The 16212-nt window shown below is 40.0% G+C and overlaps 1 protein-coding gene across 4 annotated transcripts in view; it reads left to right on the top strand.

Moving 5' to 3' along the window:
- The window catches only part of LOC107206925 (ephrin type-A receptor 6), a 379928-nt gene that overhangs the window by 319084 nt on the left and 44632 nt on the right, over nt 1-16212 (top strand). For all 4 annotated transcript variants that reach the window (XM_015633404.1, XM_015633396.1, XM_033518822.1 and 1 more), the window contains 2 exons: nt 640-701; nt 10619-10828. In XM_015633404.1, the coding sequence (XP_015488890.1) occupies nt 640-701; nt 10619-10828 (272 nt within the window). The remainder of the gene's footprint in view (nt 1-639; nt 702-10618; nt 10829-16212) is intronic.

The raw sequence follows: 16212 nt of genomic DNA, 5'->3' as shown, positions 1-16212 counted from the left end.
GTGTCTTGTTCTGCTTCAGTTTGGGTATGGTCCCACCCTGGGACTGTGCTGGTTGAGCAGAACCTTGATTTGGGTAACACTGTGTTTAGGTATTTACAAACATATGAATTCAGAGTTTTGCTGGATTATACACACCCAATGCACACATCTAGGTCTAGGAGAGCTTTTTTTGTGAGACCCTATTCTATCTGTCTCCTGTGTTCCTAAGTAACTGAGATATTTTCCTTTGAGAGGAAAATTATGACTCTCAGTTTGTAATTCCTTGGACATGGCTCGTGAATATTTGGGTTTTGCCTTAATTCAGATAACATTCCAAAATATTACATGGCAAGTTGTGCTACTTGGAGATAGCAGGCTCTTCTTTGATCATTTTTAAGGGAGAATACACCAAAGTGAATGATGTGCATTCAGCTAAACCAGTAAGACCCAAAAAAATTAAAAAAAAATAAAAATAAAAATAAAGGTACAGAAAATAATTCTTAGGGAGTAACACAGGGAATTGTGTTTGTGATATAAGTGAGAATTTTGGAAATATTTTTTTATATTCAGCTACTGTGAATAACCTCTGCAGAACAGCTAGAATTGTAAAAGCCCTATAATATGTCCATAATCCTAATGTGTCTTTTTGCTGTTTTGCAGGCAGACCAGTAATGATTGTAGTTGAATACATGGAGAACGGATCCCTTGACTCCTTCCTGCGGGTGAGGTGCCATTTTCTGATGACATTTGAATCAGAAACCATTCTAGGTTAAGATTTTAAATCATTTATCACAAATTAATTTCTACATAATGTTATTCATGGATTTTTAGTGAAGAATAGAAGCCTGTTCCCCAGGGTACATTTCTGACGTACAGTAATACATTACAGCACGGCTAGAAAAAAAAGAAGATTTAAACTTCAGAATATAATTGATTTCTTCTACAAAAGTAGTTCCTGTATTTAGCAAAATGTATTTCAAATTGTGTTTTTGTGAAAGAAAAGATAAATTGAAGCATAAATGCCTGGCCTTATGGAAGTGGTTCATTTTTCTCAATCACCTTCAAAAATACTCTGTTATGATTTTTTTGGTTGGTGAAGCGTAGAATATACCCAGTAATTGATTTATAATATTTATGGCTACTTGCATTTAACAAATTGAATTAGAAAACAATTCACGGGTGAAATGTCCTGGCATTAATTAACACCCAAAGGTCCTTAGCAAACATTAAAGAAGGACTACAGAAAATGTGAGTAACATGCTGGCAAAATTGTATTTAATTCTTCTTAGAAATGCAAATATGAAAGGTTGATCCCCCTCTGTGAGCAAAACTTATCCTAAAATAGTCTCTTTTTTTAACAGAACCCCTGGAAATGCTCCAGAAACCACTGACCTAAGACCCTGTGTGAATAATTTTAATGTCAAGTATTTCAGATTTGTCTTTAAAAATAAGCACCAGCCCTTAGTAGCCCCACTGCCTTCCCCTTTCCATCCTGCAGAATGGGAAATCTGGGCTTGTGGGAAGTCAGGGGCCTGTGGGTTTGGGAACTTGTTAGAAAGGGTATCCCAAAGGAGAGATATTCTACAGGGAGCTGTGGAAATACTGGTGTGAAAATCGTGGTGATGGTGACTGAAGGCTCTTCTTTGGTAGCAGGAAGAAGGAACTGGTTGGAGAAAAAAGGTGAATAAGTGAAAAGCAGCCAACACTTCAGAAAGATTTACATGAGAGGGGAGAAAGTCAGGCAGGCAGTACTTTTTGGGAAGAGGGGACCCACAAGAGAAGAGCATTTGGAGCAAGGGATAGAGCCCTGAGAGGACAGCAGAGCCATTGTCACAGATACCTCTAGACCCTGATTCTCTTTACATTTTGGTTTTGATTATTCCATAGTAATTTTTCTCCAACATTTCTTTGTTGTCCTCCTCATCAACTCTCCCAAATATTTTTTTTTTTTTATTTTCCATTGTCAAGACACATGACAGACATCTGTCATGTTGTCAGAAACATACCAGCAGTTTCCCATGAGAATTTGCTGATTTTTCAAAATCAAGTTATTTTTATGCAGCATTCGATCTCATCCATGTCTTGGATGTTTAGTTTTTAAAAATTACTCCCCTTTCCTTTCTGGCTCATCTCTCTCTCCATCTGCAGCACAGGAACTGCCCCTGTTCTGAGTACCTGCAGCTCCCCTGCTCTGTAATTCTTCAGTAGTGCCCCAGGAAGATTTGTCTGGGCCTGAAACATTGTTCTGTGCATGTGTGTGTGTGTGTAATTTCATAGAAGAGAACAGAACCAAGTCCTGAAATAACTGAGAGAGAATTACCTTTCTCTGAACTGCTCTGGTATCTATATTCCAGGTTTATTTCACATGCATCCATGTATCAGAACCGTTACTATTTATTAGGATACTTTAATAGAAACTGGCATCAGCAGAATTATGATGTTACTGTGGAGCAACGCTTCTCACATTGCATTGGATATATTTGGAAGCAGAACTGCTGGGGGGAAATGTGAGCTAATAATTTCTACAGCTGTTTTTCATGTATATTATTTTACAGCTTTAATTCACACATCAGATATGGGTTATTCTTCTAAAATGCTTTTTAAATGTACTTTAGATAATATTCAACATCCCAAAGCACTGCAGATATATGTCAGCATTTCTGTTTATAATTAGCAGAGCAAATGGCTGCAAAGAAACCTACTTTAAAAGAAATCCAGCTGCTTCATTAATAATAGTTGTTTCCTACAGATATAAGTCCACATTTTTAAAAGCTTTTGTGAAGATACAAAGAAGCAGAGAGGCTTTATCTTCAGCAATCCTAATGAAAGGCGTTCAGTGACTATAACAAATGTTGTGGGATTTGGAAGGGCTTATCACATAGTCTGTCTTTCTTATTATTTAAAGGAATCAATTGTTCCAGTGCAAAGTGTTTTCACACAGAGGAGAAAAAAGTCCATTTCTCACCATAAGAAATATTTCCCTATGTACCACAACCGGCAAAAATTCCCCAGCACATCCCTCCATCTGTCTTTCTCCAAAAACCTGCAAAAATGGGTCAGCCTTACAAACTCAAAGGGAGATTCTGTGGTGAACCATGTGAGGGTATTCCAGAGGAAGAATTCCATTTTGCCATCGCCCTCCTCACAGCCTTGGTGGGATATTTGCTTTCATCCAGGTTGTGCCACCTGAATCAGAACCCTCCCCCCCACTCTCTAATCTCTCACCTCTAAAATCTAAATAGCCTTCACTTCCTCACTTTACAGACAGCAGTGTCCACTTTCTGCTATTTGTGTGGATTTAACAGCAAGCTCAGCTGAATTATGTCTTCCCCACCCCACAGAGTATCCTGTATGCCTGCTGCTAACTTTGAGCTTTTGGGTAAAAAACATTGGCACGGACTTGCAATACTGAGCTGCTTCAGAGATACTCTAGTGGGAAGGCATCAGCTAATTAGAACCAATTTTGTAAGATGATGGTAATTAATTTCAGTGATTGTGCATCATCAGACATCCTAAATGGCTGGATACACTTGACACTGAATTTTCCTCAGAAATACTGCATTATTTCTGCAATTATATAAAACTCATTTTCAAAAGATGAAACTTGTTTTTTTGTAGTGCTGTTTGGGAGTTTTTTATTATATAAGATTGAGACATGTAGGTTAATCATCACACAAAAATATACCTGAAATTCTCCATTAATGAGGCAGTTGTCTGACCAGAAATGAGGTTCTTGTGGCTTCATTTCTGGTAAGACTTGGAGAGATTTCTCTGAAAAAGGATGTGGGTTTCTAGCTAAGTACTTCCTCAGGGGCTAGAAAACTCTTCCAGGACTGCACCAACAGATTTCCAGGCAGAGGAAGTCTGTGCTTGGAAAGAAAGTGGCTAGCCTTTGGGAATTGAGGAGACCCAGGTAAAATTTCCTGTTAGCAGCTTCACACAGACTTTGGATGGGACACATTGTTGTTACATTTTAGTCACCTGCCCGTGTCATGGAGATCTCAGCAATCACTTATTCTGCAGGCATATGAGGCAAACAATAAAGGCAAGAAGGGTTGAAAGGGCAGCTCTCTGTATTGATAGAAAGATGTTAGTGATTAAACAGGGTAGCTGCAATCAGATGTGTTTGATTGGGCTTGTGGATACAGGCTGCAGAAGAGACAACAAAAAAAAAGACAACGGGGAGAGACGCATAACAACCACAAGCTAGAGAAAAACAGCTGAAAACCAGCAAAACCTTTTCAGCAAGCTGTTTGGTAGTTTGCCCTGCTGTGGGTTGGAGATGTCTGTTGGACCCAAGCCTATGAGATGATTGCAATGATTCCTACAAAACTCCTTTTCCCAAGGCTGGAATTTTTACCCCAATACACCGTCCCCCACTCAGCCCACAGATCCACAGATGGGGCTGTTCAGATTAAAATCTCATCTGCTCCATTTTTTTTTCACATCTCCATCTAAGGGGTCATTCTTGGCTAAAATAATTGGATTTAGCATCACATAGAGAGTGATTAGGAGGTGAGGTGGTTTCTTTGGAAGAATGATCCCTGGAGAGCTCTGTGCTGGCTGTGGTCTGTGCTCACCTCCTCGTGCATCAGGCACTGTGGGCATGGATTTAAACACAGAAAAAGGACCTGTCTGGAAGCTGCCTTTTGGAGGAGGTCTGTGTTTGGCTACACAGAATCACATTAAATCAACCAAAAAAATATCACCTGAAAAATAAACTGAACTTCTTATATACTGAACTTCTTTCAGTACTATTCTGCAGCTTCTGACTACCAGAGGTTTGTTCCAGCTCAGTGTCCAAGGTGTGCTGAATAGGCAGAGATATTTAGGTTTGGAAGATGCTCCAGTCTTCCCCAGTTTTGCAAATCTCAGAGCTGTAAAAGGAAGGGATACATTTACCTGGGGTAATCGCTGCATCACCTTGCTTTCTTTATTGTTGCTATTTGCTGTTGTAATTCTCCTCTTCCTACCCAAAAGCTGGTGTTGATATATTTCCATTCACTTCAGAAAATTAAAATACTTGTGGAAAAAAGTTAGATTTATATACAGGCAAGCATAGTAAGTGAAAAGGCTGCCACACATACTTTTTTCCTTTCAAAGGGTCTATAAGAAATATACTTAATTGCCTTACAGCACCAACTGCAGCAGATTGTACAGCAAATGAAACCCTGGAATTCAGCTTCAAGTTTTAATCCCTCAAGGCTGGCCTAGCAGAGTCTAAGATAAGTGTTACTAGATGGAGAAAATATTGTGATATATTCCTCTTTCCTGGAGTAATCGTTATGAAGTTATTCTCAGAGCAGCTTTGCCATCACACTCATCCTTTTTGCAGCTACAGTTTAGATGCTGAGGCAGACACATTTAGCAAGTTTGGGAGAAAGGGAGAGAAGACAAAAATGAACACTTGCAGCAGATTCTGTGGCACAGTGTTGTAAAATGTGTGTTGTATATACATCTAACATGGCCTCACTAGACAGACTAAGCTGTGGGGAAGAGAAGCCAGGTGGCCTTTTATAAGTTTAATGGTTCCTGCTATTATTTATCTGCATTCAGAGAAGCAGCATCTTTGGAGCTCATAACTAATATTCCCTCTTTTGCTTTCCCATGCAGCATTCATGTGCACTTCAATTTATTAGAGGCATATTCCTTTCCTGGCAGGATAAAGGTGGGATTTTGCTTTCAAAAATCAGTCTGTAAAAAAGAAAACCTGCACTGGAAACCTGGAAACTGCTGATACAATTTTTTTTTTTATTTTTTTTTTTTTAATCAAAATCAGATTGTGCAATTAGAAAGTGAATTTGAAAGAATGCATTCCCTTAACAATGAAATTGTAAGCAGCACAGTATTTAAGTGATTCAAGATTTCACTGAGAATCTGTCACTGATGCTACAGAGCCGGCATTTGTTCTCAAGCAATGTTTTATCCTCCTAAATGATGTGTAAAACATCATTTCTGATTTTGCTGTGAGAAGTCCATTTAGAAATGCTGGGCATTTTTAATAATGTAGATATTGTTGCTTAGACATCAAATACCATAGATATTCTTAGTACCAAGCATCAAGAAATTGTTTACAAACTGTCTTGTATTTGAAGACAAAAAGAATTTGAAAAGTAATGTGGACTCTCTCAGTGTGCTCTTTGTGAATTTGTCAAGAATGAGAAATCAGAAGATCAGAACAGAGCCAGTGTCTTTTAAGTGAAGGTATTTTGAATGTCTTTTGAAAGAGAGGAAAAAAGAAGCCAAGAAATTACAGGTCAATCAGCTTAATGTCAACTGCTGTAAGATTTCTGGAACAAATTATCAAACAAAGTGTAAGCATCTTAAAGATAACAGTGAGATAACTGTGAGCCAACATGGATTTGTCAAGAACTAAGTCTGTCAAACAGATCTGGTTTCCTTTTGTAGCAGGGCTCAGGCTTTGTGGCTGTGGGAGAAGCAGCTGATCTTGTAAACTTTGGCTTCAGGAAGGCTTTAAAACTCTCTCACATGAGATCCTGGTGAGCAGCCAGAAAAATATGGTCTTCATGAAATTTCCGCTGCATTGGCTGCATCCCGTGTGGAGGGAATGGAATTTGGATGGAAAGAAGTATGGGGTAGGGCTGTTCTGCACTCTGAGTAGGATCACTCATTAGCATTTAAAATAAACTAAAGTAATTATATTAAATTGAATTAATGGAATCTATTAATAATAATCAAGACTGCATGGAACTCTGTCAACAGTTGAATGAAGAAGAAATTATCAGCTGACCCTATTTAGTACCAAAAATATAAATTTCAGTGTGATTCACGTGCTAGTTTGAAGCATGAGTTACACCTCCAAGAAATACCAAGCTTCTTGAAAACTTGAATTTTGGGAGATTTAACTTGTCAAAGTTCTACCATTTACTTTGCACAGTAAAACTGTGACAATAAATGCACAGCAAAACCTTCATCTTTCACCCAGTGACCATTAGGAACTGTCAGTGGTGAATATGATCTGAGTTAGACACAAACACACTATTTTCAGTGCTGTTCTCCATCTAAAATGAGATCTAAATAATCTGCAGGAAAATTTTTAGACCTGCACAGAAGATAAAGGCCTAGAAGTGTTCTGAATCATTTGGCAAATAAATAAGTGGGTTTTGGAATTAATGGAACTCCAGAAGAAATACAGAAAAATCCAATGGCCATGCCTCCAAAAGGTTACTGGGGAGTGAAATGGAAAAAACCTTCTGAAGAACAAAAATTCCATGGGCTTATTGAAAGCACTGAACTGGGCACTGGATCTGAAAACTGGAGGGCAAAAGGCAATGAGAGAAACTCTGGATATCCTCCTTCCTCCCCTACAGTTACTGAACCTCTTCAGCAGCCCATTGTGTGTTAGTGCTCGTGAAAGGTCTGTAACACAAGGAGAATATTTCACTTACATCAGGTTCTGAGAAATAAACTGTAGCTGAATAAAAATCATTGTTCAGGGTATCTGTAAAGGCTGCATAAATGCAAGAGCAACTACTCAGATACTGCATCTATACCCAGCTGTTGAGAAAAGTTTATTTAGCAAAGCCATCAAGGCTTGATTAAAATTTAATGGAATGATAGGGTAAATGTGGTGAGTCCACTGAGGTCTGAATTGCTGCCAGTATTGATTAACACCCTTAACAGCCCAGTGGGAATCCTATCAAAAACATATTTCAAATCCAAGCTATAGGAATCAGAATAAAGCCCTGGGTAACAACCATCCTATCAGTCAGATAAGTGTTTTATTTCCCTCTATGCCAAGTGAATGAAACAAGAGAGTGGAAAGTTGCCAGAGGATTGTATCTGGGGGCTAAAAAAATGCTGAAAATATGAGGCCAGATTCTACCTGCTATAATTTCATCAACCTAGCTGAAATTTCCAAAGGTTAAATATAGCTCACAGTCCGTATCCTGATCAGCTTAGATAAAAAAAAAAATAATTGATGCATTGAAAAATAACAATTTATAGATTGTAAGGGGATACAGCTGGCATGGAAAATGATGCAGAAATGATTACAAAGAGACTTGATTGAGAAAAACTGTTCTGCTGACAGTAAAAATGTAGTTGGTCCAACTGCAAGGCTGGCAGTGAAAAAATACAAAACCAAACATGAGAAAAGAGAGAGCAGAACAGATGCCATAGAGGATTCTGAGAAATATACAGAGGGAGAAGGAGAATGGAATAAAATTGCAGCTGGTACATTAGCAGGTCTGTCATTTCTTTAACAGTGAAGATAAGAAGCTTTAACTTCTTGTGTCGAGGCAGAAGCCCAAAAAAAGACTTGAAAGAAGGACAGAGGGAATGGCAAAAGCATGAGATTGTTTTAAACTCAGGCATTACAGCTGTCCTGGTAAGGCAAGTATTGAGTCTTGGAAAGAGCAGACAAAAGGTTATGTTTTATGAAAAACCAGCCAAGCATGGTCTAGATTTGAAAGAGCAGAAATTAAAAAAGGAAGGAATGAATGCTTGCAATCCAAGACGAGAAAAGGTTAAGGGAGGTGCTGCAGATGACTCTGAGGTTTATTGAAAAAATGGAGCTGTTAAGGAGGATTAGGAAGAGGTAAAATCTAGAGGTTTGAGGAGTTGGTAATTTTGGTGCTTTTTTGTGGGGGTAGAGAAGGGCTTGAATGGTCATTTTATAATAAGTCAGGTGCTGGCACTTTGTTCCAAATCTTAATTCTACTGAATTAAGCTGAATAGCTGAAAAATGTAATCTGTACATGGTAAGTGTGAAGAATATTAACTGTTGGCAGCCAGCTTCGTAATTTTTAATCAATTGAACAATTAGAATTAGTAAATAAAGGCAAACCCAGAAATCCTATGTGGCCTCATTACAAACATATTGTCTAGAATTCCTGTCCCTCCTTTACAGGAAGCAGTTTCAAGTAGTTCAGAATATAATCTTTTGTCTGTCTTTGCTTAATTGCTGGATGGAATGAGTTTATTTAAAACCTCTCTGACTGGTAGTTGGGGACTCATTAAAGTGTGTCTTGGCCCTCACCTGAGTGTCCCCTTCAGAGCCAGCTGCTCATAGGTGGCCTTGATGGTGACAACCAGGCTGTGGCTTGGGGAGAGCTGCCTCCACTTGGCTGTGGAGATTTTAGAGACAGAAAAGCTTCATTGCCCTGACATAAGGCACTGACACATTCAAGGGGAAAAAAAATGTTCTAAATCAGTTGTAAATAGCTGTTTTCAAAGAAGTGTCATTAAATGTGCTTTCTTGGGAGGTGGCTGTGGTGCCTGGCCACTTAAATACAAGTGTTGCTGAGAAGTATAGTAAGACAGTGAGGTGGTCTAGCTGACAAGGTGTGTTAGTATCTTCCTTTTACCATTTTCTTTCTGATTTTTGTCATAGTCTTTAAATGTTCATATCCTGACTAGCTGGATATAGGCCCCAAATCATTGAATCATTATGGGAATGCTGAAACACTTTACTGACCAGGGATAAAGCTAAGCATAGCTCAGCCTGTTGCTTTGCTGAATCTAATGCATTTGCTGAACTTCCTGTAAGCTTCTCCCCTGCAAAAATCATCTTGCTTAAATGCATGAGCTAAGCAATAGAAGTGTCCTGAATGCTGATCAGAACTTGTCTGTAACCCAGTGCTAAAAGTGTTCAAAGAGAAAATGAAAAGTTAACTTGTTTGCAGGAGTTGTTTTCGTTTGGCTGTTCCTGCTAACATAAAAATCCTGGGTCACTGAATAATCCATGAGAAGCTGAATGTCTGCCAGTTGAGGTCACAAAAATACTCCTGCAAGCAATCTGCTGTGCATGGTAGATAGGGCAGGCCTGAACAAGGCAAAGAGCCTGCAATCACATTTCTGTGCAGCTCCCCACTGCCTTAATTCAGGAGCTGTCTGATGCAGGACATAAAGAAGTGTTAATTTTGATGCTGCAGATGGAGAAACTGAGGCCCAACAAGGCTGCCCAGCTGGGAAAGTACATTTAATGGCATAACTCTTATTTACATGTTCAACTCCAATAGATTTCAGAAGGTGTTGAGCAGTTTAATGCATTCATGGGTCTGAGCTTAACCTTAATCAGCCAGGAAGATTTTTGCAAAGCTACATGAGCCCTGAATTCCACCCCAAATCTTCTTTTTAATCTAGTGTTCAGAGATTAGGTATTAGGTGCACGAGCAGCATGAACTAAAGCCCAAATTTTTTTCAGGTTATTCTGGGATTATTTTTTTTTAACAAACAAACCCTTTTCCAAAAAATACCATAAAAGTGAGGTAACAGCAGAACCTCAATTCATACAATCAAAGCTGAGACAATAAAAAGACGCTTCTTTGTTTCCTGAGGCCATGGAATAATCAGTGAAGAGTCTTGTGTCCTTTCTCGTTCTTGTACTAAAAATAGTGTTGGGGGAATATCTTCATGGTAACCAAGTATGAAAGCAATTAAATCTTGTCAGTAGGAAGATTGTGAAATGTGTGAAAATGTGGAGGAAGGGGGGATAAGCTGCACAATGAGAGATGTGATGGGATGCACTGCCAAGCAACTTAAGTCCTTGAAAAAACAATCTTGTAAGTGGGCAGCTTTGCTGGATGGGTGACAGAAGTATTTTAAATAAGAGCTGTGGTTGATATCACTGGAATGAAATAAATGGGAACTAGCTGTGTTGTTTCTTGCCTTGCAGAAGCACGATGGGCACTTCACAGTGATCCAGCTGGTTGGAATGCTGCGGGGGATTGCCTCTGGCATGAAGTACCTGTCGGACATGGGCTACGTGCACCGGGACCTGGCAGCGCGGAACATCCTGGTCAACAGCAACCTCATGTGCAAAGTCTCCGATTTTGGCTTGTCACGGGTGCTGGAGGATGACCCCGAAGCCGCCTACACCACAAGTGTGAGTTTTCTTATCTAATTTGAACAGCTGATTGCCTGGTGCATCTTGTATTCCAGTTTCAGATTTGTGTGTGCCTTAGGAAGAGCAGTTGGAATTGGCTTTGTTCCCTTCTCAGCCATGTGATTCAGTAAACACACTGGCAGTGCTAAGGGAAGTTGTTTTGATTTTTGGCTAAGGGATGTGTAATAAATTTTGGAAAAAGTTTGTTTTAAGAAAATGTGCAAGTATAAGTGGGAGACCTTTCTCATTCTTCTTTGAGGTTTTGTTGGCTGTGGAGGGTCTTTTCCCATGTTGTTTCCTCTTCTGCCAATTTGTGTTCATTTATAAGGATATATTTGTAAAAGAGAGAGATGGGAGAGGAGAGAATCTTACCAGCTTCACTGTTGGAAGCATGCTGTCAAGACTTGCATTCATAAATTAGAATTTTAATTTTATTTCACTGAAGTTTACTTTCTAGCAGAACATGTAGGACCTTCCTTGCATGGTTTTGGTCTCAGTTTATTAATACTTAATTCCTTATGTAATGAAAATAAACTGTTACAATGGCAAATGGGATTTGGGTGAGGGGAATTGTGGTGGGGTTTTTGGTTTGTGATGCTGTTAGGGGGGTTCCAGTGAATTGAAAAATTTTTGAACATGAAGAAGTTTGTTCAAATGACAAGTCCCAATACACCATTTTTTCCTAATACCAAATTACATTTCAGTTCCAATTATTATCACAACAGCTAATTGCAAGCTGGTTTTTTAGTAACTTTCATATCTATCATTTAAACTAAAACTGTTTTGGAGGCAGAGTGCTTTCTCATTACTACTCTCACAAAATGTGCAGAATTTGTTTATTCCCATGATAGGGCACAGTGACAGAATTGTAATAGAGAAGATAAATGAACATTAAATAATTTATTTCAGCCTTTTTTTTTTCTGTTTCACTTTAAAAGTGATGTATGGCCAAAATAAGGAACTCATCTAATTTCTCTGTACTGCAGGAAGTATTGTTGTGCATCTACTGAATTCAATGCAGATATTGTAATGGGATTACAGATCTTATATATTTATAGATGTAGAATATATATTTACTTTTCATTTAGGCCTAAATAGAGGTATTCTGATAATTTTGCTGCAACTTCCATTTCTTAGAAGTTCTATACAGAACTGCAAGCTGACTTAGAGGAAAACAAGTCAGTTTGCAAAGTTTTCTATTGGTTTTAATATGCAAGCTGGGGAAAAAAAAGACCCCAGATTTTATTTTATAGCAGAGATTTCCTTCATTTGGTTCTCAAAACCTGTTTTGCTTGTAAGAGGCTTGAAAGGGAAAATAAGCACTGCTGCAGCTTAACATGAGGGCTGATCCTCACTGATTGCCCATGTGGGGAGCTGAGCTGGCCCCAAGTGCCCCAGTGACAGGAGTGCAGTGACAGTCTCAGCTCTGAGCCCAGGCTCATGGGCCCGGCTGGGGAGAGGCACTGGGAATGGCCAGGCAGCCCCTCCTCTCCCAGGGAGCCTCAGGAAAGACACCAAATGATAATCAGAGGCTTTCAGCTATTGTTTATCCTCTAATTTTCTGCTGGATACTGACACAGAACAATTAGTTTTACAGAGTAGTTAGTGCCTCACCTCTTCATCATGGCTAGAGCTGCTTTTGGGAAGTCCTACATTGTGGAAAAAAACATGACATATTCCTTTCTTCCTTTATCTGTGCTGAAGGACTTCCTTGAAACGTAGAGCAGGCTTTGTTGAAATGCTCCCTGTTCTCCTGTCAGCTCACACACCCAGCTGTGTGACGTGAGGCTGTTGTAGGTGTAGAACTCAGAAGTGTCTCAGAGCCACTGCTCCAGCCTGCCAAGGCTGCAGCCAGGTGCTCAACTACCAAGTGCTGCTGAGCAGGTACCTAGAGCATCCAACACGAGGGGTTTCACAGATGCTGATGGCCAGTGGCAGGTCCCTGTGTCAGCCAGGCATCCAAGGTGAGTCTGTTTCAACCCTGAACCCCCCAAAGAAGATGAAAAAGCATTGAAACTTCGGTGGGAAAATGGTGTGTACCATTATGATATGACCTAAAAATTTGTAAATGGGAAGAATTCAAAGCGACACAGTCAGGTATAAGGGAAATGAAAAGCATTTCAAATCATTTATTCCTTCAACTGCAGCTTTCCTGTCCTTGCAAGTGGCTCCTCACACACTGACTGCTTCAGTCCTTGTGGCAGAGCCTGCCCAGTTCTTTCTCTGGTCCCTGGGGAGTCGTGAGGGCAGACTGACAGCAGCACTACATGTTCAGTGTTACACTCACTCTGCATGAGCTGGGGATAGCCAGCTTTCTGTGGGATGCTCTTGCCTTCCATGGGCTCCATCCTCAGGGTCTTGTTCCCCTCCAGCAAGTCCAGCAGATTGCTCTGTAGGAACACTCAGCAGGAAGTCAAAAGCCCTGCCAGTTTTCAAAAGGACTCGGCACAACTCTGACCAAAGTTGGGTGGGGACACAAAGAAGGAAAGATTTGTCACAATGGCTGTGGAGGACTCAGGGAAGGCTTTCATGGTAACAGAAATGTGGACTAGAAGCCCACATTGGGTGCCAAATCCTCTTGGAGCTCTCACTGCCCATCATTTTGGCTCTGACCTTTTTACCCCTCATGAACATCTTCCCAACAGCAGGCCATGTGTATTACTAAAGGACTTTACAGCATCTCTTTAGTTCCATACTGTGTTTTCAACATGTGAAGGTTAAACCCTCTGTTCTCTCAAAGATTCTGGTGCTTTTAGAACTCATGTTTCCTCTCCACAGAGATTTTTATTGATAACAGCCCCGTACCTGTAACTGCAAGAAACCCATGGAGTGGGTCTGCATATTGAACAGTGGTATTTTTAGCCTCACATCTCCCAGCACAGCACTGTCAGTGCTCAGAGGAAACTGATTCTTTTGTCTTCCCCTTTTTGTCTTAGTCCTGGTGTCAAAAACTGAATGGTACAATTGGTTGTTTTCTTTGGAAATTATCTACAATACACTGTAAGCCAAGAATAGACCTGCAGATCTATGATGCAGTGGTCAATTCTTGTGTGAATGTGGTGGTTTTTTGTCTTCCAGCCTATTGAAACAAAGGATGTAAATATGTCTTTGATGAGAGGGTTTTTAGGAAATAAAATATTAATACCTGTTTGTTACCTGGAATCAAAAAATTTACAGCAAGCTTTCATTTTAGAATAGGAAGGAGGAATTAAAAGCCAGGAACATTTGACGCAAATCTTTGTGTTCCAGATTGATCAGGAAAAGATAAGGCAAACTTTGGGATAATTGAGTACTATGTGGGTTTTGCCTTTGGAGACAAAACTTTCATTTTTAGTAGTGGTTTCCAAGGCAACAGTTAGTCATAAAAAGACACTTCTGTTATATAAACAAGCATTTCTGTCAATACGGAGGACATCTAGGCTCTTGCATCCCTGCTTTTAGATAGACTGTGTTGGATGTTGTAGATTCACTTCATTTAATACATAGTCAGGGTTCACATGTATTTCAAAAGGAGCCACATGGCTCCAGAACAACTCTTTACAGGCAGCAAAATATTTATAATCAGAACAAAATCTGTGGCACTACTGCAAAAAGGACTAAACTGGTATTTCTCTTACAGGTGACACCTTAATAGTCTGCATTAAATCTTATTTTTTATCAAGACAAAAAGCTGCTACAAATGGAATTATATGGTAAAGAAATGTATTGTAGATTTTTTATCAGCTTTATTTCTGAATCCATTCTGAATTCATTCATTCAGCCTTACTCCATGAAATATTTTCTTCTTTCCATAATAGTAGTTAGAGAATTGATTTATTGCATTGTATTTCCTGAATCACTTTGTAAACTTTACCATTCTGATTCTTTTCAAGCCAGTTGGGTGAAATACCCCAATCCAGGAAGATCTCAGACTGATTAGATTCATCAGAGGAGCAAAGACTGATGCCAGTAACCTTTATAAATATCAGCAAGTAACAAAATTTCAGGGGGGATCAGGATGAGGTGTTCATATTTTTTGACTTTGTTATATACACTTTCCACATTGCAAGACACCTCCAGATTTCCCTGAGTGGTACACAAGTAACAGGTTTGGGGAGAGAAGGTGTAATTTACTGAAAAGTAAAACAAGATGCAAATGATTTTCCAATTAATTTGGGATGTTAAGCAATAGTTTCTGAACAATGTCTGTGCTATTGCAAGCATATTGCCTAGATTTTTACTTTAAGGTTAATCATGGACCGTAAATTGGTTATTGGCAACCATTGAAAAAAAAAGAAGTTGCAAAGGTCTGCATTAACCTGTTTTCTTGAAAACTCATTGGTGACCTAAGGCTGAGCATAAATGGGGTCAGCTCTTTGTGTGTGACATGACATGAAGGGTCTGGAGCACCAGTCTGATGAGGAGGGGCTGAGGGAGCTGGGGGGCTTAGCCCGGAGAAAAGGAGGCTCAGGAGGAACCTTATCACTCCCTGAAAGGAACCAGGTGGGGTTCAGCCTCTGCTCCTGGTAATGAGTGACAGAATGAGAGAAAAGTTGCTCCAGGGGAGGTTTAGAGTGGATATTAAAAAAATAAAATATCCTTCCAAGGCTACAGTGTGAGACAATAATATTATTTGCCAGACGAGAGCTACAGACCCCAGTGGGATCCCCAAGGGGTTGGCTTTGGATAGGTCACTCTGTACCATCTTGCCTCATCAGGATTTTTGTGTTCTCGTGCAGGAATCCAGCTGCTGGCTGCTGCTGCCAGTCCCCAGACACTGCAGGTCCCTGCTCTTTGCTGGGCACCACCCTGCCGAGGGCAAAGGTTTGCTTTCAGCTGCAGTGCAGCAGTAGGAGTTACTCTGCTGGGACTCCGGCACACACATCAGTACTTTGAAGCAGCGAGTTATTATCTCATAATGTGGGCAGGAAGCAAGTTAACAAGAGCTGTGCTGAGGTGCCCAGCCTGTGCCTGGTGTGAGGATTGCAGTAACTGGTTTTAAAGTGTGTGATGGGATTCCTGTCCTCTGGTGGTGAGATGAGCCACCTTCCCCTGAGTGCCAGCTCCAGCTGGATCCATTCCCTGCTCTCAGAGGATGCCTGGAGACTCTGCATGTGCCCATACTCAAGGACAAGTAGCCAACACGTGAAGGAATGTCCTGGAAAAAGTTGCATATTTGAGCTGTACTAGTGTGAGGTGTGATGACTTTTAATTACCTGCTGTGTGTTTCAAATTAAGTTTAAATCTAGTTTAAAACTGAGCAATTCAGTGCAGGGTGTGGTGCTTGCCATTTACTTGGGTTGTTTGTAGCAACCCCTGAAGATGAAAATATGTCTGTGACAAAATTTAAACATTTGGAAACATTCATTTTCAACTTCTCTCTTCAGCTTTTATCCAGCTGTGAT

This window comes from Parus major, chromosome 1 (genome assembly GCF_001522545.3).
Source record: "Parus major isolate Abel chromosome 1, Parus_major1.1, whole genome shotgun sequence".
NCBI classification, from domain to species: domain Eukaryota; kingdom Metazoa; phylum Chordata; class Aves; order Passeriformes; family Paridae; genus Parus; species Parus major.
The sequence above is the reverse complement of the archived record's forward strand: the minus strand, read 5'-3'. Positions and strand labels throughout refer to the sequence as shown.